Source organism: Vipera berus, assembly GCF_964194415.1.
Source record: "Vipera berus genome assembly, chromosome: 2".
Lineage (NCBI taxonomy): Eukaryota > Metazoa > Chordata > Lepidosauria > Squamata > Viperidae > Vipera > Vipera berus.
In genome coordinates, this window is record NC_138203.1 from 88,009,509 (window position 1) to 88,035,892 (window position 26,384).

Consider the following 26,384-nt stretch of genomic DNA (forward strand, 5'->3'; position numbering starts at 1 on the left):
AGAAAAGTATGGGCTTTGCTCTGTTTATATAGCCTATTTGTTAGTGACCGTGTAGATCAGGCATGTCAAGCTGCTGGCCCACGGGCCAGATGTGTCATGCCAAAACCGTGCCCACCCCATTGCTGGCACTGGGGGAAAAGTCGTGATACATCGCGTGATGTCATGTGATGTCATGAGTTTGACATGCCTGGTGTAGATCAATCCCATATAATGATAGAACCTTCCCCAAAGATTTTAAGAACTTACCCTAATCAGATTTCGGTTTAGTTTTTGCTATATGCTTATTTCAGTTTAAAAGCTAAAGCCAGAAATGATTTCTTAAAAAGTAATAAATGCACAAATTATCAGTAGGCTAATATATCTCATTTGGGTGAAGATGTGGCACATTACCATGTTTATCCAGATAAAAGAACTGACATCACAAGGGCGTGGTTGGCCTTCATTAAATTAGTACTGTACTATGTAGGTCCCACAACTAAAAACTCCATGTGACTATTCCTACTAAGTCATGAACTGCAATTCATTATTATTATTATTATTATTATTATTAAAGCTAGAGGCATTAAAATCAAATTAAGGTCTCCAGCAGTCTTATGACAATACTTGGTTTTCTACGATATCAGTAGAATGAAACCAGCCTCAATTTCCTTATCAAATAATCATTGATATACTTCCGGGTCAGGTTACTTAACAGTAAACTGATCATGTCATGATTTACCCTCTTGTGCTTGTTAGTGAATAGCATTACTTTGCTAGTGTTATCATTAATCTACAATGATAAAGATTGTCACAGGAGCTAGCAAGAGCATATACCACTTCCTAAATCTACAGGTGGTTCTCATTTGGCATCTGTCTTGTGCAGCAACCGTTCAGTTATGATAGCAAAGAAAAAGGGCGACCAATCCTCTCATTTGCAACATTCGCAGGTCTGTAAAACAAAGGAAAGCCAAAGTTAAGAACTTAAGCAGTCACCATTTCACTTAGCAAACCCCTCATTTAACGACTGAGTTGTCTGTCCCAATTGTGATTGCTAAATGAGGACGGGTGTTTTAGAATTGCCTGACATCTGCATAAAACAGTCGACATTTGTGGAAGATAATTTAAACAAGCACCAAGTAGATTAATATAGAAATTGAACAATAATGGAGCCAGGATGCATCCTTGCCTAGGCCCTAAAATTTGGATATTTTTTTTAAGCGGGTGCCCTTGGCTACTGCTATGAACCCCAAGAGATGTGTTCACATCATTCTGACATCAAGAGTAGATACGTAAATCATAATTTATGTCCACATTAGAGCAGGTTAAATGTGAATCTAGGATCAACTAATGTTGGTTATAAACTTAATTAGTTTTGGAATTTTCCTGCCCAATAAAGGCTGACTGTAAAACAGAATTCCCTGGCCAAAAGTCAAATTGTTGCCCTGCCATATTTGATATACAACTGACGATTATACTTAACAGATTAATTGATCTGTAGTTTGGGGACAACCTTTATTCAACTTTGGGGTATATTGTAGATATTATTGACCCTTCTATTGAATCTATTAGTATTCCTGATTTAGTAGCTGACTTTATTTATTTATTTATTTATTTTAATTCCATTTATATCCCGCCCTTCTCCGAAGACTCAGGGCGGCTTACAAGCTTAGCAGTAGCCTTCATTCTATGTATATGCCTGCTTATTAGGGCTTTCACACACACCCCAAGCGGCATTATTACAAAGTCAGCTTATTGCCCCCAACAATCTGGGTCCTCATTTTACCTACCTCGGAAGGATGGAAGGCTGAGTCAACCTTGAGCCTGGTGGGACTCGAACCTGCACTCATTGGATTTTATAGAAGCTGCAGATGAAATTAAACAAATGAGTAAATTCAAAATATTACAGATTGGCTACCAAGCACTGTTAAAATAATTCTTTAATTGATATACTTAAAAAGTGAACCAAAGAAAGTAGACTAAAGTTATACTTTAATTTATATAAATTACTATGAAGTAAAATTAAATATTCCTTTAAAAATGTCCCTAATTAGATAATCTTGGCCTTTGACAATACATTGTAAAGGTAAAGATAAAGGTTCCCCCACACATGCGTGCTAGTCGTTTCCGACTCTAGGGGCTGGTGCTCATCTCCGTTTCAAAGCCGAAGAGCCAGTGCTTGTCCGAGGACGTCTCCGTGGTCATGTGGCCGGCATGACTAGATGCCAAAGGCGCACGGAACGCTGTTACCTTCCCACCGTAGTGGTCCCTATTTTTCTAATTGCATTTTTACGTGCTTTCGAACTGCTAGGTTGGCAGAAGCTGGGACGAGTAACAGGCGCTCACTCTGTTACGCGGCACTTGGGATTTGACCCGCCAAACTGACGACCTTCTGATCAACAAGCTCAGCATCCTAACCCACTGAGCCACCGTGTCCCTAATACATTGTAGAGTAGACATATTTTATGAAACATACCAGTATGATGAGTATTTTTCTTCAGAATAGCACTAAACAGCTTGAACAATCTTTAGCTTCAAATTTTCACTGGATACTACGTACATTTTTGCCAAACCTTCCATAGATATCCAGGCATTTATTTCTGTACCATTGCAAGCAGTGTAGGAGTGTAACTTTTAACTTGAAAACCAGTTTCTTGCACAAAGTATCTAGTTATTTTTCCGTAATAATGACTCTTTGGGCTTACAGTTATCCTTGTAGCCGTAGTCTTCTAAACCACATTAAAATAAGCAGTAGAGAAAATGTAAATTTCTCTTTTTTAAAAAAAATGACATTCAAGGCTATTTTTTCAATTATATGTTAATAGTATTGTATCAGATGTTCACGGCTGTTTTATCTTTATCTGTATTTCTGAAGCTTCAATCTTACTCCTGAGTCAACCACTCTTGTTTGGAATTCATCTTTTTCCAGATTATGATTTACGGAGTTCTAGAATATCTCTGTATTTCTGTGGTATTCCACTCTGGAGATGGTTCAAATATTCTGGGCTCGTATGGGATATGACTCTTCCAACTGCCATTTGGCTGCTATTCGTGTCGCGTAAATGACATAGCCCCACGAAAGCAATACAGTAGCAAGAAGAATCTGTGAAAGAAAGAAAAATAGCCTTCTTAATATAAATGTGCATTTGATATGTCAAACCTCTCTTTATACTTGTTTTATCCCCACAACCAAAATCAAATCTGCAGCCTACCTCCAAGAACCCAGGGGCTAAGGAGGGTCTCATATGAGATTAGTGTCTTACTAAGACCGTGCTTTTATACTGTAGCGTTGCTATTTATTAACTGTTCATTCTATCTTTTCCACAGGAGTTCAAGAGTTTCCATGATGGTCTCTATTTCATCCCAGTTAGGTTAAGAGTATGGCTGGCCTTAAGATATATAGTGAAATTCCATATCTGAGAATGAATCAGAACTGGACTCTCCCCATCCTAGTCTAACCGTCACTCCAATACCAGAGTAATTAGTGTGGTAAAATAAGCTTTATGTTAACCACTTTTGAATAAATCACAGTTGGCTGGATGCATTCAATTTGCTAAGTTATAAAGCATAGTTTACAATACATAATGATCTAATATAGATCCCAGTAAGCCAAAATTGGAACCAGTTTGGTCTAGTGTTTAAGGCACCAGGCTAGAAACCAGGAGACTATGAGTTCTAGTCCTGCCTTATAGGCATGGAGCCAGCTGAGTGATTTTAGACCATTCACTTTTCTCTCGGCCCCATGAAGGAATAATTGGCAAAGTACCTCTAAAATATTGCCAGAAAAGCAACAAGAACTCCAGGCAGTTGTCAGGAATCGAAGGCAGAAGAAAAGCCAGACACTGAGAGCTAAAATATCAGGTAAACATGGTTTAACAAGAAACCAAAAAAGTTCGTGCTTACCTCAGATGTTTAGATAAGATTAGAACAAAGCTCATAAGACTTCTCACCTAACTTAATTTAGTTTCTCCCAAGAATTCTATTTTTTACAATTCACTTTGAAAGAATGGACAGGCTTTTTAATTATTGCAATTGCTGGGCAACAGGGATTCAGAAAAAAAAGTGGATTAAGTTTCAAATCCTGCAGAGATTTACTGATAAACACAGACATAAAATGTGCCTACCCAAAAGAAACTGAGTGCTAGAGCTGCCTCAGGCAGGAAGCCAGTTAAGTAATGTTGGGACAGTCATTCTCTCAGCTCTAGGAAGGAGAAAACGGCAAGCTATTTTTTGTGGTTGCCAAGTAAACCACAGCGACTTCTCCAGGCAGTCGCCAGGCATGAAAAGTGACTTGAAGAAACAACATTATTATAAAGGACTAAATCCAAGCCCGCATTTGATTAAACTTAACTAAAGTCTAGTTTTCGATTAAAGTTAGAAAGAAAAGGAGAAAGGCAAGAAGCTATGGCCTAAAGTGGGGCAATGATCTATTATTCTGTACAATCTCAGTTCCTGATTTGGCACATCTGTAAATTCTTGATACAGCTCCCCTATAGGCAACCAGCTACTGAGATTAAAAGGGGGATGGGAAATGCCAGGATCATTATAACTGGAAACTTGGTCAAATGCCAAGGGTTGAGATGGTCCAGCCATAGAAGGTAATATTGTTTCTAGACAACCTAGACTAGAGACTTCCCATCGCCCAGTGCGCTCACACAGAGAGGGCCTTCTCGGGGTGCCGTCGGCCAGACAATGTCGGCTGGCGACCCTCAGGGGGAGGGCCTTCTCTGTGGGAGTGCCAGCCCTGTGGAACCGACTCCCCCTTGAGCTCCAGATGGCCCTGGATCTCCGGTCCTTTTGCCGCGGCCTTAAAACATTCCTTTTTCATCAGGCTGACCTGGACTGACAATAGGGATTTTTAAAAATGTTTTTTTAATTTTTTAATTTTAATTTATTTTATTGGGGCTATTTAATTCTTTTTAACTTTTGTATCGCTGTATTTTATTGTTGTTAGCCGTCCTGAGTCCTTCGGGAGAGAGGGCGGCATATAAGTCCCATAAATAGATAGATAGATAGATGATAGATAGATAGATAGATAGATAGATAGATAGATAGATAGATAGATAGATAGATAGATAGATAGATAGATAGAGACCTCCATGGAAAGTCTTGGTGCAGCACTGATAACAACCTGTTTCCTGAATTTGAGAGACACAAAGGTGCTTCTCTGTCCACCTGAAAAGACAAATCACCAAGTAACTCAAGCAAAGCAAAAGGCATTTATTAATGGAAAGGGGTGTGTGTGTGTGTGTGTGTGTGTGTGTGTGTGTGTCAAAGGTCTTTTACAGGGCATCAACGAAACCAATCATTTGTGTATGTAGTAAGTCAGAAATCAAGTGATCCAACAATAAAAGACACCGATTACATGCGAGACTTGAACCATAGGAAACCAACTGTTTCTATGTAACATCCCACAAGTGGCAAAGTTACGGGTTACATTACTCTCTTCCAGCTAAGTTAGTATGTTTCTTAAAATTGCAAGTGTATTCAAGGGTTGCTATAAAGGCTAATAAATAAAGGCTGGCCTTTGAGGCAACAAAATAACCCCACGGGGGGGGGTGTCTCTCGCATGGGTGGATCCCTTTACTAAAAGTGTCTACATTCTGGAGGGAGAGAGGGAGGGGAAGAGGGGGAGGGAGAGAGAAAGAGAGAAATCCCGCACCTCTCCTCGCTTTTGAGTTGTGTGTGTGTGTGTGTGTGTTAGACTAAAAGCAGCAGCGCCTTACCAGCGAGTAAAGCCATTCCAGAGATCGGCGGTTTAACTGCGGCATTCCTCCCCAGGCTTCTCGCGCCCGCGCCCCGCCCTCGCCTTGCTCAGGGAGCCTCAGGAAGTGACGTTCGCGGAGTGACAGGAAACGGAAGGCGGAAGAGCCATTTTTGTTAAGGGAACCAAAGCCACCGGCCACTCCCCCTCCTCCTCCTCCTCTTCTGGAAGGGAGATTCCCAGGCATCCCCCGAAATTAGGTGTTCAGACAGTGCAGGCAAGAGCCTCGCTTTCTCCTGGGGTGTCCGCGTCGGCTGATAAATTGATAATTATGATGGGTTAAAAAAAAATTGGAAATGTGGCTTTCCCCCCCCCCCCCACTTTTGAGCGCGGAAGAATGTGCGGACCTGGCCGTTGCACCCTCTCCGCACGTTACAAGAGCAACGAACTTTTGAACTACAACTCCCGGGATGCTTTGGGGGATACCGTAGTGATGGCTGAGGCTCTTATGGGAGTCGAAGTCCTGGAATCGTGTAAGACAGCGTTTCCCAACCTTAGGAACTTGAAGATGCGTGGACTTCAACTCCCAGAATTCCCCAGCCAGCTATGCTGGCTGGGGAATTCTGGGAGTTGAAGTCCACGCATCTTCAAGTTCCTAAGGTTGGGAAACGCTGGTGTAAGATTTCCAGGGGTCTTCAAACTTGGCCCTTTTATGACTTGTGGACTTCAACTCCCAGAATTCCTGGCTGCCTGAGGAATTCTGGGAGTTGAAGTCCACAAGTCATAAAAGGGCCAAGTTTGAAGACCCCTGGTTTAAATGCAGACGGCCGTATCCTTTCCCGCATTACTGTTGAAAATGCTCGTAAACATCTCCGTAAGTTTTTTTCCTTTGAAAAATAGCGGTTGCCTTCCCCCCCCCCTCGGGGAAGTGGTAGAACTGTACAGTTGTTTGATAATAATCATTGATCCAACATGTACGCTACCCAAAGCGCAAGAGGCCTAGACAGGCTAAGATTGCCTTTTCAAATGCTAACAATAATGCTAATAAAATTTGAGGCAACAAAATAACCACACAGGGCATCTTCCACAGGGCAAAGTCCTGCGTGTGTTAATTCCCCAAAGGACTCCTCCTTTGGAAGCACAATGTCTTCCCCAAACTGTTCGAAGGGTTATTAATTCAGACAACCAGGCTGAGAGACGCAGATCAGAAGGCTTGCAGCAAGGCGACAAGCTAGTTTGGAGGGTAGATTTATGTGGCACATTCAAGAGCAAGAGATAATTGAGCTTTTGAAAAGCTCTATCGTTCTGTGGCACGCGTGCCGGATGATGGAGGGCATTCTAGGGATGTATTGGCTAATTTTTCCACAGGAATCCTGCCTGCCTTCATAAGCTGGTTCCGTGGTTAAAAACGTGGGCTTACAGTTCTGTTTGGTATTCATGTATCTCTAGTATTGTACAATGTATAATAATGAATACTTTGATCAAGTTTGATCTAGAAAGCCAGGCGTTTGCTAATGAATTACAACCTTTTCTTATTCCAAAGTGCTTCTTGCATGAATTTTATCAACTTTGCTCAATGCCCTTTTAACATAGACGCATATGACGAGCATGCAAATTATGACTGTCCGGCTCCATCACGTGAAGACGGAAGCAACTCTGAGTCTTCTATTATTACCGTCTCTCCCGATGAGACTGAAACCCAGGTATCAGAAGTTAATGCTTTCAGAAGTGATACGGGCCAGGCACCCTGGGATGACAAAACGCCTGGCCCACCTATTCCAGTTTAGAGCAGATTCGTGCTTCTGCATCTTCTGCTCCCAGACGTGTCAAACTCATGACGTCACATGACATCCCACAACGTATCGGGAGAGTTTTGCCATTGCCGGCAATGGGTTAGGCGCGGCTTCTGGATGATGTGTCCGGCCCATGGGCCGGCAGTTTGACAACCCTGCTTCTGAAAGCTCCGATGAAGACCCTTCTGCTAACATAACTGGGTTGCAGGTGTCAGAACAAACAAATGTAGAGGTGAATGGCGACAGCTGTGATTCTTCGGACAACCGTGTTATTGTTGACTATGTCAAGCCATTAGCTGAGAGAACCCCTGAGCTGGTTCAGCTGTCCTCAGATTCTGACATCTCAGCTGATGATGGGAAAAATGTGCAGTGTTCTGACAGCACCGTGATTTGAAAAGGAAGAAAAAACATCGCTGCAGGGGGGGAAAAAAAGAAAAGAAAAAGGAGATGGCAGTAAACATAAGCACAAAGCCCAAATGATAGAATGGAGACCTTTTTTTTTTTTGAATAAATAGCTGGTATTCCAGAGCTGATGTCGAAAGTAGGCCTTTCAATGAATTTAATGGATTTCTATTTTTGATCTAGAATTTTAATTTGTATATCTGCCCACTTGCATATGGCTTGCGGGGGTCGGGTAGGACTCAACCAAAGTTAAAAACAATAGTAAATAATAATAGAAACTCTTGTGCCGGGAAAAGGGAAACCACAAGGACATTCAAACCAGAGTTTTGAGTTCAAGCAACTCATTTGTGCCAGATGTAAAAACAAAGATCTGTTAGCTGGTAACTAGTTGAAAGGTTCAGCTCCTGTGGTGACATTCTCTTTATTACTGTCAACTGCATTTACGGCACAAGATAATGAGAGGAATTGGTAGGATTTTTATCAGACTTAATTCTTTTTTGTGTGTGTGTGTTTTTTTTTGTCACACCTTCTTGTATCAGTGTAATACATGCGTGCGAGTCGTTTCTGACTCTAGGGGTCGGTGCTCATCTCCGTTTCAAAGCCGAAGAGCCAGCGCTTGTCCAAGGACATCTCCGTGGTTATGTGGCCGGCATGACTAGATGCCAGAGGCGCACAGAACGCTGTTACCTTCCCACCGTAGTGGTCCCTATTCTTCTACTTGCATTTTTACGTGCTTTCAAACTGCTAGGTTGGCAGAAGCTGGGACGAGTAACAGGCGCTCACTCTGATACGCGGCACTCGGGATTCGACCCGCCAAACTGCCGACCTTCTGATCGACAAGCTCAGCATCCCAACCCACTGAGCCACCGCGTCCCTTGTATCAGTGACTTTCCCTTAATAAATTTTCTTTTTCTTTTCTGGTTAAGTTTTCCTGTCTACAGTGCTAGCTACCTTTCTGCAAACGGCCAGGCGGTTTCTTAAAAATTTCTTCAAAGTACTGACTTTTGTCTTGTACAAAAGGTTTCCTTGCTGCCTCTCTGGTATAATACCCAGACCTTCATGGCTTTTTATTCCAATCATTTTTTAGCTGATGCACTCTTTCAATGACAAATCTGCTTAACAGCCATCAGGAGTCAACAGACTCTTACTAGACCTAATTAAAATTAATTTTTCCCCAAGCTTAGTAATAGCAGTAAGCACTAACCCTATTTATCTGTTCTGGATATATTTATGATGGTCTCCACACTAACGCTTTAGTGTGAGTAGCCTGAATGATGAAAGTTTTGACTTCTGTTGGCTATTATGTTCACCTTGATCCTTTATTCCATTTTTGTTTTATCTTTTAATGTTTCGCTCATTTCGCCGGGACCTGAAGACCTGGCTCTTTGAGCTTTCCGGCACAGGCTGGGGTTTTTATATTTCTACTTCAGGGATTGAATTTAATCATTTTTGTTTTTTTAATTTTTGTATTGATGTTTTAAACACCTTGTAAACCGCCCTGAGTCCTACGGGAAAAGGGCAGTATATAAATCTAATAAAATCTAAATCTAAGTTGTGTGTTTTCTAAAGCCTATCAATAACCAAAATAAAGTACTTTGTTGTTGGATTCAGTATCTATAAATGTTTAGTGACTGCACTTAGGAGACCTATTCAGCATAGCGTTGCCTCCCCCATATCCCCACAGTAGCCAAAAATCATTAAGTCTCTTACTATCCATTTTGAATTATATATTCATATATATAGGAAAGAGGTTATTTTTTCCATTTTGCAGGTCCTTGAGAGCCTCAGTCATCACAGATTGGTATTTCTGCTGAAGTTCCTTGGGATGGTGGAATTCCTTTTTCCTCCGTCCTGTCTCCCTGATAAATGAAAGGGGGAAAAAACAATGTGAAAATATTTTAAGGAAAAACATACACTATGTACCTCCATGTTTTTATTTTCCGGATGAAAGTATTTATGCACAATTTATACCAGAGATATTTTTCTTAACTTAGAAATCCTCGTTATAGAACAAATTGGAATAAGTCAAATGGAGGTAGCCCCAATTTTGTATTGCCATAAAAATAAAAACGTTTTACAGGTCATACAAGTAAACGTCTATTTCAAACCTGCATTTGTAACTGGAGTTCAGTATTCAGAGCTCAGAAACGGCTGCTACAGAGAACATTCTAAAGCCATCTAAGTGACGAAACAACATACCCATTATTTTCAAGGAACACTTTTGTGATCCTTTTTTAAGCGCTCGCAGAGGGAGGGTCTTCTCAGGGTGCCGCCGGTAAAAGATTGCCGGCGGATAACACCCAGGGAGAGGGCCTTTTCTGTGGGTGCGCCTACACTCTGGAACCAGCTGCCCGTGGAGCTCAGGACTGCCCCTGACCTACGCTCATTCCGCCGGGACCTGAAGACCTCTTTGAGGTCTCTGACCCAGGCTGAGAATTTTAACTGGGGTTTTATTTTCAGGGATAATTTAATCTTTTAATTCTCTTTTAACTTTGTATTTTATATTGATGTGATTTTAAAATGCCCTGTAAACCGCCCTGAGTCCTTCGGGAAAGGGCGGTATATAAATCTAATAAAATCTAAAATCTAAAAAATCTAATTTAGTAGATGCTCCTGATTGAGGACGTAATTAAATGTGCTGAGCAAGTTTACGTCCTGTCTTAGGCAGGAAGCCAACTGGGTGACACTGAGCCAGTACCTCTCTCAGCCCTAGGAAGGCAGGCCAAACCACTTCTGAAAATCCTTGCCAAGAAAACTCTAATCACATTAGTCAAAACTGATTTGAAGGCAAATATTAAATGAAATACAGTAAGGTTATTATTTTCCTTTACAATCTTAAGGTTGTGACAGGTTTTTTTTTTACATAAATAAATAGATGTTATAGCATATTAAGAAGACAACTTACCGGATACACTGCAGGCTTTTTTTCAACAATCCCATAGGGAGTAAGCTGTAAACGAAAAGCACGGAACAATGATTATGTAGAAGGTAACAATTTAAATGTTCTTTGAAATTGATCAAACAGATTTTTCCCATCTTGTAATATTTTCAGCTCCTTCTAGTATAGAATCGGTACATTTGTTTCTCAGCAAAATCCTCTGCAGCCAAGTAAAACCAGAACATAGCCACTTTCATGAATGGGTGGAACACTCATTTTTTACTAGGCTTCTGGAAAATACCTCTATCACTGGATAACAGCACATGAGTGAATAACACTGTTTTTTAACAGTGAAAGAACGACGCATTTTTCAAGTTACACTGCTGCTTACTAAATATATTACTGGTACAGTCAAATGGTGGTATTACAAGGGGGTGGTAGTGGTGCTGGTAAAAGAGAAACAAGATATCTGAAGGTCTTAATAATAATAAAGTTGGAAGGGACCTTGGAGGTCATCTAGCCCAACCCCCTGCTCAGGCAGGAAACCCTATACCATTTCAGACAAATGGCTGGCCAGTCTCTTCCTAAAAACTTCCAGTGTTGGAGCATTCACCGCTTCTGGAGGCAGGTTGTTCCACTGGTTAATTGTTCTAACTGTCAGGAAGTTTCTCCTTAGTTCTAGGTTGCTTCTCTCCTTGACTAGTTTCCATCTGTTGCTTCTTGTCCTGCCTTCGGGCGCTTTGGAGAATAGCTTGACTCCCTCTGCTTTGTGGCAGCCCCTGAGATATTGGAAGGCTGCTATCATGTCCCCCGTACTCCTTCTCTTCTTTAAACTAGACAGACCCAATTCCAGCAACTGTTCCTTATATGTTTTAGCCTCCAGTCCCCTAATCATCTTTGTTGCTCTTCTCTGCACTCGTTTCTAGAGTCTCAACATCTTTTTTACATCATGGGGACCAAAACTAGATTCAGTATTCCAAGTGTGGCCTTACCAAGCCATTGTAAAGTGGTAATATGTCTTGCCTACAGGCAAAAAGATGCTTGCAGAATTAGAGCTCATCACACTAAGATTCTCTTTTACAGTTTTCAAAGGAAAACACAGGTCACTGCAGAAACATCCACACATAGTTGATGCTAAGTGTTAACAGGCTGTTCGAACAATGCCATACTGACAGATGAGGTGAAAGCAAAACTGCTAGGTATTAATGGAAAACACTACATTTGGCGGGGGAAAAAACCCACTGAAATGCTGCATTGCAACAAAAGAACTTTATTGCAACCATGAAAAATGATGGTGGAATCAACATGGCTCTGGGCAGTTTTCTGGCCTGCGACCCAAATTGCTCACGATTATTGAGTGAACGATGGATAATTTGCAGCAGATATCAAGGCAGGATGCATTAGGTAAAGTGGCTACCATTTGGGAGGAGAGAAGGGGAAAAAACGTAGGCTGGAACAGTGGGGAAACAAACAAATTAATAGGGAGACACGTAATGCATCTAAGTGAGACAAATGAAAGAAACATATACAGGATGGGGAAAACCTTGCTTTAAGAACAGCACATATAAGGAGAACCTGGCTGTACTTGTGGGATCATAAGCTCAAAATGTCCCAGCACTGTAATGCAGCTGCAAAAAACAAAACAAAACAGAAAGCCATTGATATCTTGAGGAGCATCAAGAGAAGCAGATATCAGATGACACAAAAGTAATTATGCCGCTCTACTCTGCCTTAAGGGACGCGGTGGCTGTGCGTTAGGATGCTGAGCTTGTCGATTAGAAGATCGGCAGTTTGGCGGGTCGAATCCCGAGTACCGCATAGCAGAGTGAGCGCCTGTTACTCGTCCCAGCTTCTGCCAACCTAGCAGTTCGAAAGCACGTAAAAATGCAAGTAGAAAAATAGGGACCACTACGGTGGGAAGGTAACAGCGTTCCGTGCGCCTTTGGCGTCTAGTCATGCCGGCCACATGACCACGGAGACATCCTCGGACAAGCGCTGGCTCTTCGGCTTTGAAACGGAGATGAGCACCGGCCCCTAGAGTCAGAAACGACTTGCACGCATGTGCGGGGGAACCTTTACCTTTACTCTGCCTTAGGCCTCATCTGGAGTATCATATTCAGTTCTCCACAACTCAGTTTAAAAGATATTGATAAACTGGAGCGAGTCCAGAGAAGGGTTACCAAGATGGTGAAAGGATTGGAAGTCAAGTCTGATGAGGAATGATTAAAAGATATAAATAAGGTTAGCAGAAGAGAGGTTTGAAAGTGGATGTGATAACTGTCTCAAATATCCGTTGCATTTTAGAGGGTTCTGACTTTTCTTACTTGGTCCAGTGGATAAGGGTAGAATTAATGAGATGAAACTTCAAGGAAATAGATAAGGTACATAGAAAAACATCTTGACAGGAGGAACTGTCAATCAATGCAATTGGTTGCCTCACGGAGTGGTATCTTCCCTTCCCTGGAAGTATTGTTGTTGTTGTTGTTGTTTTACAAAGCTGGATAGTTCTATATTGGGGATGAGGTAGTTAACACTGCAGTGTGCAGGGAATTGAATTTGGCGACCTTTTAGGTCACTTTCAACTTTATGATTCAGCACTGTACTAGTTAAGTTGTAGAGAAGAATGTCAGAGTATTATTGAGTATAAGTTGAAGCTTACACAAATGTGAGCCATGCAGCGCAATGATCCTAAACACGCAAGAGAACATCTATAGCAGAGGAACTTTTTCATTCCAAAATAATCTAAGTGAAACCCCAGACCTTACTCAATTAAATTATTGTGATGTCACCTAAAGCAAGCAGTTCATGCAAGATTAGAAGTATCATTGAAAATACTTCCAAGGCAATATGCTGGATAGCAATAGGAAAAGAAACAATGTTAAAGTCATTACTGTTAAAAGAATAGTTTAAGTTATTAAATCTAACACTTCATGTACTATTTCCCACAAAACAATATTGGCTCAATCTGTTCAGGAAAGCTATTGACATAAAGCATGGTTCTTTATCTGCTTTAACCAGAATCTCTCACCCCTTAAAAAGGATTTAAACAAACCTCTGATCACACTGGAGACATTCATTATTATTATTTTGTAGTAGCATGATATCAAAAGATCTTTGCATGTTGCATTTTCTTGGTGGGTGTGTATCAGATTAGAAAGAAAGAGATCACCTTTGGGGTTTCCACTGGATCTCAGATTAACTGAATAGTAAAAAAAATGTATTTCTTTTCTCCTATTCTACCATTCCATACCAAATCATGAGTGCTGAGTTCATAATACTTCTTAAAGGGCAGGCACTAGTGTCCAATCAGGAAACAGGGCCATCCTAAATTCCTGCTTCCTCAGAAAAAACTCTTTTGTGTCTCAGAAGCTAAAATAGAAGGTGCATTCCAGCAATCTGAATTGGGGGTTGAGGTGGGGGAGGAACTTTAACATCTGTTAAGCCTAGCTTTCTAATATCAGAAATAGAATGTGTTATTGGAATTAAATCAGCAAAAAGATGTACATCCCACATACATACGTACATACATACCTGGACGTGATACTTGACAATATAATGGGCAAGCCAGAGAGGAATAAGAAGGTTTATTAAACCAAATTTTCCAGCGTTGTAGAGCTTGAATACCTAAAAATAATTTTAAAAATTAGTTCTTTAACACTTGATTACATCAATGCAACTTCATTGGATTTGTTGAAATTTTAAAAATTATGTTTAATGTTATTTTTAACATAGCAAACTACGGTAGAATCTTGTAGGAATAAATCTGCCTTTTGGAATAGCCTCGAGGTAAGAGAAATTTGTCTGTATACATTTATTTATCATTTTACCCTGCACTAGACTATATTTTTATGAGTAGCTGAATTACCCATAAAGCTAATTCATTTCAAGTAAGTTTTCATAAATCAATTTATCAGATACAGATAGGAAAATTCACACAAAATGGAAGAAAAGCTTCTCAGCTCTTCCCACCATGCTGAAAGATAAAAGGTGTCTTGCAGGATGTGGTTATCTCTCAGAGACTTTATATAAATGTACTTTATCCCCAAACTAAGAACTTTCACATATTGCCACATTCCTTTATGAAAACAGCCTGTTTTGTTCTCCAAATATAGGAAATCCCAGATATATTACAGAAATACACTACCCAGGCCTCACTTCCTTTGTGGAACACTGCCTTTTCATTTCATCCTATCTTTTTCAACAACTCTAAGGGTTTCTATGGCAGTTGTAATTTAGTTTCTCATAGTTTTTCAAAAACAGAAGGCTGAACATTATGTTAGAAAATATTCCTGGGTTTCAATGGAGTTGCTCTGAACATACACACCACATATGTATTAAAGATGTTGTTGTTGTTGTTGTTTTGGCAATCCTGAGCCCTGAATGAGATTAATCATCTTTGTCAATGGAGACTATAAAATACAGGTAGTCCTCATCTTACAACAGTTTATTTAGTGACCATTCAAAGTTACAATGGTACTGAAAAAAGTGACTTATGACCATTTTTTCACAATTAAGACCTTTGCAGCATCCTCGTGATCATGTGATCAAAATTCAGATGCCCGGCAACTGGTTCATAGTTATGACTGTTGCTGAGTCCCAAGGCCATATGATCACCTTCTGCAATCTTCTAATAAGGAAAGTCAATGTGGAAGCCAGATTCACTTAATAACTGGGTTACTAATTTATCAGCTGCAGTGAGGCACTTAACAACTGTGGCAATAAAAGTCGTAAAATAGGGCAAAAACTCACTTTACAAAGAAATGTTGGGCTCCATTGTGATGGTGTATCCAGCTAATGGCTGTGATTTCCCTTAGCACTTCATTCTTTAATTTTATTTTTTTCTATTTTCTACCGTATTTTTATTTTATTTACATCACGAACCATTCAGAATCAATCTGGAACAGGGCAGTAAACCCAATCCAATCAGTAAAGCTAAACAAACAAAGCCAAGGAAGATCTGATTTGCTAAGGATACTTACATATTATGGAGAGCCTTACATATCATCATATTTACTTTAGCAGGCTTTTTAAAACTCAAAAATTTTAGCTTCCTTGGGAAGAGCGTTGCGACCAAGTGAGCTACAGATTCAACACTGCTCTACCTTAAAAAGACACTGGTAATTATTATTATTTTTTATTTTATTTCCATTTATATCCCGCCCTTCTCCGAAGACTCAGGGCGGCTTACAAGCTTAGCAGTAGCCTTCATTCTATGTATATGCCTGCTTATTAGGGCTTTCACACACACCCCAAGCGGCATTATTACAAAGTCAGCTTATTGCCCCCAACAATCTGGGTCCTCAAGATGCTTCCTCAGAGAAGCATCCTTAAGCAAGATGTCGAGAAGGTGCATAGGTGTGGGTATTAAACCACACAAATCATAAACGCGTCTGCTCAGTAGATGCGTGTCCGAACTTGCATCCAGAGGACCAGGGACTTCTTTTTTTTTTTACCTTTAATCCCAAGAAAACGTAGGGTGGCAATCTTAACCGATCCAAAATAATAATAATAATAACAACAACAACAACAACAACAATAAGGTTGACTCAGCCTTCCATCCTTCCGAACAACAACAACAATAATAAGGTTGACTCAGCCTTCCATCCTTCCGAGGTAGGTAAAATGAGGACCCAGATTGTTGGGGGCAATAAGCTGACTTTGTAATAATGCCGCTTGGGGTGTGTGTGAAAGCCCTAACAAGCAGGCATATACATAGAATGAAGGCTACTGCTAAGCTTGTAAGCCGCCCTGATCTTCGGAGAAGGGCAGGATATAAATGGAATTAAAATAAATAAAATAATAATAATAATAATAATAATAATAATAATAATAATAATAATAAAATTAATAATAAAATTAATAATAAAATTAATAATAATAATAATAATAATAATAATAATAATAATAATAATAATAATAATAATAATAATAAAAAATAATAGCATACCCGAGATGTCCTCCTTTGCTTTGCTTCAGAGCCCCTTCCCTGAAGCTATGCCCGGGCTAGATGCTGCACTACAACTCCTATGCTCCTCAATCTCTGAGAGCCACCACCTTGCCCAGAAGGCACCGCCCCGCCCGCCCCCCCAACTCCTGCCTTCGCCTGTGCTTTACCTGTCTCTTCCATAGCCTCTCGGGCTGTAGGAAGCGCTCCCAGAAGCCTTCCACCCAGCCGACCTTCCGCGGGGGAAGGACAGGTTCCCGGGGGCTCAGCTCCTGGTCTTTGAGCCAGCGGCGCCGGAGGTCGCGCAGCTGCTGGCGCCGGAGCTTCTCCTCCGGAGTGTAGCCCATCACCTCCTCGGGGAGGTCTTTGGGTTGCAGCCCCGAACCCCGCGACATCTTTGCCCTCCCGTGTCTCTCGGACCCTTGCGCGGGCCCGCCCCTCTCTGCGCATGTGCGACCTCTCTGGAGGACAATCCTGGGAAGGAAGGAGGGAGGGGTGGACGTCACTTCCGAGTCGCGTGCCCAGCCATAGAGATAGGAATGAAGGCCAACGATATCGGACGCTTTATAGGGGTGGTGGGCAACCTTGGCTCTTTTAGGATTCGTGGACTTCAAGTCCCAGAATTCCTGAGTCAGCTTGGCTGGCTCAGGAATTCTGGGAGTTGAAGTCCACGAGCTCTAAAAGAGCCGAGGTTGCCTACCCCTGGGCATCTGCTGTAGCTTGGCCATAGATTTTTTTTTTCTTCCCCTGGGCATCTGCTGTAGCTTGGGCATAAATTTTTTTCCCCATATTTCTTCATATATAATTGTTTTGTCATTTTACCCGGGTCTGGAGTAGGGCGACTCTAAAGAAGCGTCTTGAAACCACGTCGTCTTGTATTTTAAAACGAACGGGAAAGGGTTCCCCCCCCCACTTTTCCCCTAACAGCTCTCCCTCTTGGATGCCTCTTCTTTAGGCAAAACAGTGATTCCTAATAAAATAATTTTATATAATATAGGCATAATATATATAACAATTGTGTATTGTATTTACTGTATTAATTATAATATTAGGATGCCTGAACTGTCGCATCAAGACAAGACACCAAGACAAGTTGGCTTATCAGATCAACTCTGAGGGATCCTTGGTGATCACTGAACTTGTTTTCTTGCAGACCTTTCATTATACTTTTTTGCGCCCGTGAAATTGTGAAAGGTCCTTTAAAACAGGGCTTTTCAATCTTTTCACCCATTGTACCACTTTTAGGATATGGCAACATCCGAGTACCACCAGTCACCTAGCAAGGTGTCAAAAACTTGATGACACCCCCCCCAAAAGGAAAAAAGTGATGAAGTACAGGTAGTCCCTGACTTACAACAGTTCACTTAGTGACTGTTCGAAGTTAAAATGGCACTGAAAAAAGTGCCCCCCCAAGCCACAGCTGAGCAAGACACCTGCTTGCCCGCTCGTCGGTGCTCTTCCTCCTGTCCGAGGTTTTCATTGTTGTGAGCATTTCTGTTGAGGATTGGCAGCGGGGGTGGGGTAGGGGGGGTGTTTGGTTTTTATTTCCCCCCCCCCCCATCTGCTGGGTGATTGTAGCAGGTTTTGGTCACTTCACATGACCCTGGGACACTGTGACCATCATAAATATAAATCAATTGCCAAGCTTCTGAATGTAAATCACAAGACCCTGGAGATGCTGCAACATTCCAGCTGATCGGTGCTTCTTCTGGGCTCAGAAGCACCGGTTCAGCTCATTCCCCTCCCCCCCGCTACCACTTTTCTAGGATGGTCGCATACCATCTGCCAGGTGCCAATGTACCACAGGTGGTACCCCTACCACTGGTTGAAAAGCCCTGCTTTAAAAGCTAAGTAAACGAGGTCAAGCTGAGGCAATTTAGCAGGCTAGAAGTGTAAGCCTGTCGAAACTGCAAACTTAAAATGAAAGGCATAATGGATGTGGGTGGTGGGGGAACTTCTAGTTCTCTTGATATTTTATAATAATTTTACAGAAGCCAGCAAGATGTTTGGTCAGCAAATTAATTAAATGGGCCCCTCATCTTGGGCTTAAGACAATGGGGAATACATTGGCAGATGATGGGGTGCTCCCAGTCACCTGTTGATTATCATCAGCTTCTTGTATTCCTTACATCCTGTGCTCCTTGGTTTCTGCCAGAGTTGGGGGTTGCTGAATTAGAATTTACCTTTCTCAATATTTCAGCATCACTTGATGCCATTAGAAGACTACAAACTGAAGTATCCTCAGTGTCTCAAATTGTTATTCAGTACCCCATAGCTCTTTTATTGGCAGATAAAGGTGGAGTTTGTGCACTCATTAATGCTAGTTGATGTACCTATCAAGAGAGCCAGGTTGTTTGTAGATGTACAAGCTATTTTAACACGATATGCTATTTTTCACACTGTAGTATATGTTGATGCCCCTCTTCCTCTCGATTTGCTTCAGTGAGATCTGTGCATGCCAAGGCATGAGCCTAGGGGCCAGACTTGGCTGTCACCCTGCTATATGACAAGGAATGTCACACTCTGAGAAAACTATGATCTGTCTAGGACAGTGATGGCGAACCTTTTAGAGACCGAGTGCCCCAAAACCGCCCCCCTACCCGTCCCTGCTCCACCCTGTCCGCTGGGCCACCCACCACCTCCACGGCCCGCCACAGATCAGCCAGGCAGCCCAGCAGTGCCATGGTGGCCATGCCATCCGCCCATGCCCCACAGCATCATCTACGTGCGACGGGGCGCAAGGGTGGAGTCTTGTTGCCGCTGCCTGGCTACCATGTCCTCGGCTGCACTGCTTCGCATGGGCTGCGCCCAGGGACTACTCTCTTCCAGGGGGGGCTGCTGGTGAGGAAGGGGCCGTGGGAGGAGGCGGGGCTGGGGCGATGGTGCGTATGCCCACAGAGAGGGCTCTGAGTGCCGTCTCTGGCACGCATGCCATAGGTTTGCCACCAGTGGTCTAGGATGACATCTCTTCTTCTGTGATGAGATCATGCCATTTATCTGGTCAAAACATAGAGAAACAGTGAACTGCTGATGGAAGAAATCACCATCTCTCCTCCTTCACAGGCAGACCATAAGAAGCATACCTAGGCCACATGGTTAGTTCATTGGGACTTTACTTGCAAGTGATACACATAGGACTGTGTTGCTAGTTATGTCCATTTGGGAGACACCACTGAACAGCTAAGCATCTGTCATGGAAGAAGTATTCTTCCTTCCATCAAGTCCATGAGAAAGAGGAGAAACGTTCTAGAATCGAGCTCCAGCTGATAACTCAGAATATATTTCAAGGTCATATTTTTCTTGTTCTCTGTCTTTTTTTCACACAGTGCATTTGTCTCTATGTCATAATCTGGACAAAATATTTATTGGGAGATCACAGTCATCTCATCTTTTTGAGAGATTGGACAGAATCAAAAGTACTCACGCAACTCAGATGAGTTCAACAACTCCATGCCTTTGCGTTAATCTAACTGAATTTTCAACTGAAATCAAACTGAAATCTGTTAAGTCAAATAACTCAACATCATTAGTATGTCCTCGTGTTTTCTTTTCCATTCTCCCCTGGGAAAAGCTAGAGCAAATTCTATGTGCTCTTCACACTTGCTCAGTATAAATGTTCATATTCCTGTTTTCCTTTATTTATCTTGGGAGATTTCATCCACTTGCTTGCCCAAAAGCAAGCTTGGCCATCCTTCCATGCACCCTGACTCGATAAATGCAGGTGTATTCTGGATTTCCCCAATTGCTCTGCACTTTGATTTTTACATACTGGAATGCCTTCTCTTGTTCATTCTGAAATGTAGATGAGGGAAAAGAAGAAACATAATAAAAAGCAATAAAGATGAAATTATCATATCGAATGGCTCTATCAATTTAACAGAAAAGCGCAAAGCCTGTATTTCTGCAGGCCTGTTTCCCACACAGTGATATATCTGCTTTGGGATTGTTGATGTCAGAATCTATTTATATCACATTCATAAATGTATGTTTAAAACATTATCCCCCCCCATATGGATTCTGCCATCTCCCGAGGAAGGAGGAGATGGCAGTGTGGATTCAGCCTGCCTTAGGTTATTTCAAAGACCAAGGGAACCTTTTGAACTGGGGGGATCAAAAGGAAGGGTTAGAGAAGAAGGTATCTGCCTCGTGTTTTCTTTTAATTCTGGAGAGGAAGAAGGCAATAACCATAAAGATTCAAAGTTCCTTTTTTCCCACGAAAGGGATGACACAAAGTAGAAGGGTGGGGGCTGACCAAATGGGGTTGAGGGAAGCGGGGTTGAACCGGGTAGCCTTTATAAAATTTCAATTTGTAAAACAATACTAAGTCCTGTCTTGTATTCCCACAACCAAGCACGTCCTAGTAAAGATTCCTTTTGGGCTAGAACTGACTCCAGGAGTTTTTGTCTTCCTAAGACGTGGTTTGGGGTGGGTCCTGACAGTTACTCATCAGAAAGGAGATTGGTGTTGTTGTTGTTTTTTAACTATGTCCCATTAGCTGCCATCAGTATAGCGAATTGCTGCAGATGATTAAAAACTACATCCTCAGGAGGGACTCTGGTTTTTGAGCTCAAGTCTAATCCACTCTTTAAAATACTGAATTGAAAGTTGTCTGACTTTTAGCAGATGGGGCAGAACTTGAAGAGGTTCTTTCCAAATAGCTCAACCTAACACAGCTCGTGGCTCTCGTTTTTAATTTTACCTCTACCCACTTCTCTCATGGCTACTTTACCTTCAGTTGGAACGTCTGAATTAATTCTTTCTCCGTATCATACATGAATGTTCCCAGCAGGATCTCCTCTTTTGTTTCATCATTTAGCCCCTAAAATTATAGGGAGGGAATCAGAATTAGAAGATTAAAAAGAAGAGTTGGAGGCTGCAGCGGCCCTGAAGGACAACCTTGAAACAGTTCTTCGTCAATAGGTCAAGGCAGAAATAAAACAAAAGTCTCGACTCTTGACAGGCGGGCCACCTTTTAATAGCGAGGGGAATTATTTTATATGAAATGGGCAGAGAGCTACAGGGAGTGGCAGGATAAGTACACATTTCACCCTGAAATATTGCCAGGGGCTTTCGAGACTTTGTTTTTAACGCGATATTAAGATACTTATGTTAAGGCTTATGTCAGAAAGCCGTGCTGCTGATTTTCAGCAATTCTGGTGTACTGATCTGGAAATTGATATTCTCAGGAAAAGCTGTAAGCAGCAGGCAAAAGTCTTGTCCCTTTCATTCTCCTCCCATATAAGGTAAAGTAAGGTAAAGGTTCCCCCGCACATGCGTGCTAGTCGTTTCCGACTGTAGGGGCCGGTGCTTATCTCCGTTTCAAAGCCGAAGAGCCAGCACTTGTCCGAGGATGTCTCCGTGGTCATATGGCCGGCATGACTAGACGGCAAAGGCGCACGGAACGCTGTTACCTTCCCACCGTAGTGGTCCCTATTTTTCTACTTGCATTTTTACGTGCTTTCGAACTGCTAGGTTGGCAGAAGCTGGGACGAGTAACAGGCGTTCACTCTGTTATGCGGCACTCGGGATTCAACCCACCAAACTGCCGAACTTCTGATCGACAAGCTCAGCGTCCTAACCCACTGAGCCACCGTGTCCCTCTCCTCCCATATATTGTACGCCAAATAACTATGCTGTATAGAGGTTGTAGTCAAGGCAGAAAGTCTTCCCAATAGTCACCTTATGGGAGTGGCCCATGGAGTAGGCAAAGTGACAATCTTTAAATGCATTCACATGGGAAGCAGCAAAGAAACTGCTTGTCATTTTCTGAATTAAATAGACCAGGGAAGGTGAACCGATGCCATTGGATAAGAGAAATTAATAAACTATTTAGGGTGGTAGAGTCTGGGAAGACACTATGGTTTGTCCTACAATTGGAATGGCCATTTAGCCCATTGCTCCATATTACATGTCTATAGAGATCCAAATTAAAGTATCTATGTAGATTATTATCTGGACTCTGTTACTAGTTTGTCCAGCCTCTATTGATAGGTTGCCAGTCCAAACTCTAGAGAAGTTGGCAGTATATCACATGCTAATCCCTTCACAACAAGATTGTCAAAGGGAACAAACAGCTGGCATATCCAAAATTAATGTATTAATTTTTTTTATTAGATTTGTATCCCATTTTCATTTGTTATAATTTAAGGCAGGTAGCTAATGCCCCCACCTCCTATTTTTCCCCAAGAACCTTGAGAGATGAATTGGCCTGAGAGAGAATGACTGGCCCAAAGTCACTCAGCTGGCTTTTGTGCAAAAGGGAGGACTAGAACTTGGGGCTCTTATTTCCAATCCTTCACCCTAACCGCTATACCAGAGTGGCTCCATATCACATATCAGATTAATATCAAGGACTTAGTAGCCTTAGTGCTTCCTAAGTCAGAGCTCTTTTAATGCACTTTAGAAGAAAGATACAGGAAACGTTAAAGCAGTATTGTACTCACATAGACCAAGAAATCCTTTAAGGCGCTTGTGATTCCTTCCGAAAAAGCTATTGCTTTAGAGATGTGCTGAATTGTAACAGCTGTGAGGTGGACTTTTTCAGGCAGTTTAATTACTGCTTGGCCATCTGATCCCGAGAATGCCCAGCAGTTTCCAGGGTTAACATCCGGCTACATACGGGAGGCAATTCACATAAATAAAATGTTCAACAGACACAGCCTGCAGGTTGATTTTATCTGTGAGTAAAAATAACAACTGGGGTTTCTCCAGGAGTGTGGTGACGTTTATTGTGCATGTGTGACAAAATTGCTCCTGACCTCTTAGCTATGTTTTCTCTGGCTTAAGAGGTCAGATACACCAGCAAAGTAAACTGTTACTTGGCAAATAGTGTTCTGTATTTAAACCAGGCTAATATCCCAACAAGCGTACATTTTCCAATCAATTGCAAACTGGAAAACGTCATTCTTCCCTTCTGAATGAATGAGGCACTCTCACTTTCTCATCCTCTGCCATTCTATCTGTCTTTTAATCTCACTAAGGAGAAGGAAGGCACAGGAGCTCACAATTTTATTTGCATCCCCCTAGAAAAGAACGGAACGGATGAGAAACTGGGAAAATGTTTCCATACGGCTGAGGAAAGGAGAAGGTAAAAAGAACAGATAAAGGGGGATGGATGGGATTAAGCACATTACAGGAGTATTCCCGGAAGATTGGCAGATTGTTACTAAAGATGGCATGTTCCCAAGCATTTATCATCAGCAGTCAATGCTTCAACAGCATCAAACTAAATATACAGGGAATCATTTTCTTCATTCTCCATAATGAAGAAATCTATAGAAATGGAAGAGAATTCTCCTTTTGTTTCCCACTGTCAAGGGAGCATAAATAAGGAGAAGCAGTCCACCCTGTACCAAGAGCAATAGTACTTAAATCTATATACCGCTCCACAGTGCTTTACAGCAAGGCTTTTCAATCTTTTCACCCATTGTGCCACTTTTAGGATATGGCAACATCCGAGTACCACCAGTCGCCTAGCAAGGTGTCAAAAACTTGATGACACCCCCCCCAAAAAAGGAAAAAAGTGATGAAGTACAGGTAGTCCCTGACTTACAACAGTTCGCTTAGTGACTGTTTGAAGTTACAATGGCACTGAAAAAAGTGCCCCCCAGCCACAGCCGAGCAAGACACCTGCCTGTCCGCCTGGCGGCGTTCTTATTCCCCCTGTCTGCTGGGTGGTTGCAGCAGGTTTTGGTCACTTCACATGACCCCGGGACACTGTGACCATCATAAATATGAATCAGTTGCCAAGCATCTGAATGTAAATCACAAGACCCTGGAGATGCTGCAACATTCTAGCTGATCAGCGCTTCTTCTGGGCTCAGCAGAAGCACCAGGATCAGCACCGAGCTCCACCTGGAGCCTGGCGCTGATCCTGGCGCTTCCGCTGAGCCCTGACAGCCCTGCAGCTCCTGCCATCTCTCGCTCAGGCTTGTGCGGTGCTGCCACCAGTTCAGCTCATTCCCCTCCTCCGCTACCACTTTTCTAGGATGGTCGCGTACCACCTGCCAGGTGCCAATGTACCACAGGTGGTACCCATGCCACTGGTTGAAAAGCCCTGTTTTACAGCACTCTCTGCGCTGTTTGCAACATCAGCATATTGCCCCCAGCAATCTGGATCCTCATTTTACCAACCTTGGAAGGATGGAAGGCTGAATCAACCTTAAACTGGTCAGGATCGAACTCCTGGCAGTGAGCAGAGTCAGCCTGCAGTACTGCCTTCTAACCACCCTGCCACCACGAGGCTTGCCATCATTTAGAGTATTTTTAAAGACAGCAACATAAAACTTCACAAACAATTCGAGATATACATTCAGAAACAACATTCAGAGGAGAAAGGGAACATTGTGCACTTCTTTGGAATATTCTATTTTTGAGCTGGAGAGTTTTGGGCATCCTTCTCAGCCTGTACTAAACCAACCAAAACCATATTGTTGTAATTTGTGAACACAGCCTTAGTGTAATGCCAGGAAATGCAACAGTTATATTTTCAAGTCAGAAGAAAACAAGCCTTGAGGAATTGCAGAAAAAGCTTAGCCATACACAAACGTGTGCATAAGACCATAACAAGCTACGCTGTGCTTTCCTTTACTGATTTCATAAAAGTTAAAATGAGGTCGGATTTTATCAACATTTCGATCTGGCATACAAGATCTCTTAAGAAATCCAAAGGCTATAGTGTAGGCTAGATTGAAAAGTTAAAAGAAAACATCCAGAAGAAAATAATGACATGGAGTAATAAATAAAAAATAAATAAATAAATAAATAAATAAATAAATAAATAAATAAATAAATAAATAAATAAATAAATAAACAAACAAACCTTTATTGTCAAAGTACAACATGTGTACATTGAGATTAGCTGAGCCTCCCCCCGTGCTCCCTCCCCCCAACACACAGTGACAACAAACCCTCCATCCCACCACACTATGTGAACCAACTATACCACACACCGGCCTCCCAAGTCAATTCTGCATAAGTTCACAGAGATTATGTCCCATTTAAAAGCCTAACAGCCCACGGATAAGAGCTATTTTTCAGCCTGTTGGTATGGCTGGCTATGAGATAGAAGCTGGACTCAAGGGGCAGTACTTTTTTTCCCAGTTGATAAATTGTATTCTTCCACTGAACTAATTACTTGATAGCGATACTGCACCTGTAAAATAGTTTCAGGGGGGTTGGCTGAGGAGATAAATGGAAACCAACAGTAGTCCTGGTGCAAAAAATCGTAACTCTTGGATGTCCTGTCTTTATCAATCGTGGCTCCTAGATAGACAGACAGATGATTACGTACCCTCAGGCTATTTTCCATTTCTAGTGAGCACATAGATGTATTTTCTCATGAAACTAGATGACATTTTTTTTTTAAGGCTAGAATTAGTACAGAGTAAAATGCAAAGCGATTCCTTATCAGAAATTACGTTAATTCACATGTAGTTTCCCAATATCAGCTCCCACATAGATAGTCTCTATGTAGATAGATTTTTATAAAGGCTAGAATAAGTACAGAATAAAATACAAAGAAACTTCTCATCAGAAATTAAAACTAATTCACAGGTAATTATCCAATAGCATCTTTTGGAGAGTTTAGCGTAGAGAGAGAGAGAGGGGAAAATCTGTCAAATATTATTTCTAGTCACTTTAATTTTTTCCACAAACTTCAATTCAGTTCTATTCCATTCTCATTAC

At 41.8% G+C, this 26,384-nt stretch overlaps 2 protein-coding genes, 1 long non-coding RNA gene and 1 pseudogene across 4 annotated transcripts; 1 reads left to right on the forward strand and 3 right to left on the reverse strand.

Annotated features, from left to right (window-relative positions):
* Positions 1-123: 123 nt before the first annotated feature.
* On the reverse strand, positions 124-3,426 carry LOC308662266. The gene is made up of 3 exons (XR_014025155.1): positions 2,453-3,426; positions 1,767-1,841; positions 124-928 (listed from the first exon to the last, which is right to left on the reverse strand). It is a non-coding gene; the product is annotated as an uncharacterized lncRNA (long non-coding RNA).
* Positions 3,427-6,077: 2,651 nt separating this feature from the next.
* On the forward strand, positions 6,078-9,576 carry LOC308662752 (E3 ubiquitin-protein ligase Topors-like; annotated as a pseudogene). The gene is made up of 3 exons: positions 6,078-6,213; positions 7,039-7,476; positions 7,614-9,576. The product of its transcript is annotated as an E3 ubiquitin-protein ligase Topors-like (transcript).
* Positions 9,577-9,587: 11 nt separating this feature from the next.
* Positions 9,588-17,154, reverse strand: NDUFB6 (NADH:ubiquinone oxidoreductase subunit B6). The gene is made up of 4 exons (XM_081316935.1): positions 16,868-17,154; positions 14,285-14,377; positions 10,781-10,825; positions 9,588-9,734 (listed from the first exon to the last, which is right to left on the reverse strand). The coding sequence occupies exons 1-4, from the start codon at positions 17,090-17,092 to the stop codon at positions 9,660-9,662; spliced, it is 438 nt and encodes a 145-aa protein (XP_081173061.1). The 5' UTR covers positions 17,093-17,154; the 3' UTR covers positions 9,588-9,659.
* Positions 17,155-20,351: 3,197 nt separating this feature from the next.
* Positions 20,352-26,012, reverse strand: LOC308662753 (SUN domain-containing protein 5-like; the record flags this gene model as incomplete). Its single annotated transcript, XM_081318894.1, has 4 exons — positions 25,852-26,012; positions 23,141-23,308; positions 21,427-21,516; positions 20,352-20,489 (listed from the first exon to the last, which is right to left on the reverse strand). Exons 1-4 carry the CDS (start codon positions 26,005-26,007, stop codon positions 20,352-20,354), a joined length of 552 nt encoding a protein of 183 aa, XP_081175020.1. The 5' UTR covers positions 26,008-26,012.
* Positions 26,013-26,384: the final 372 nt, after the last annotated feature.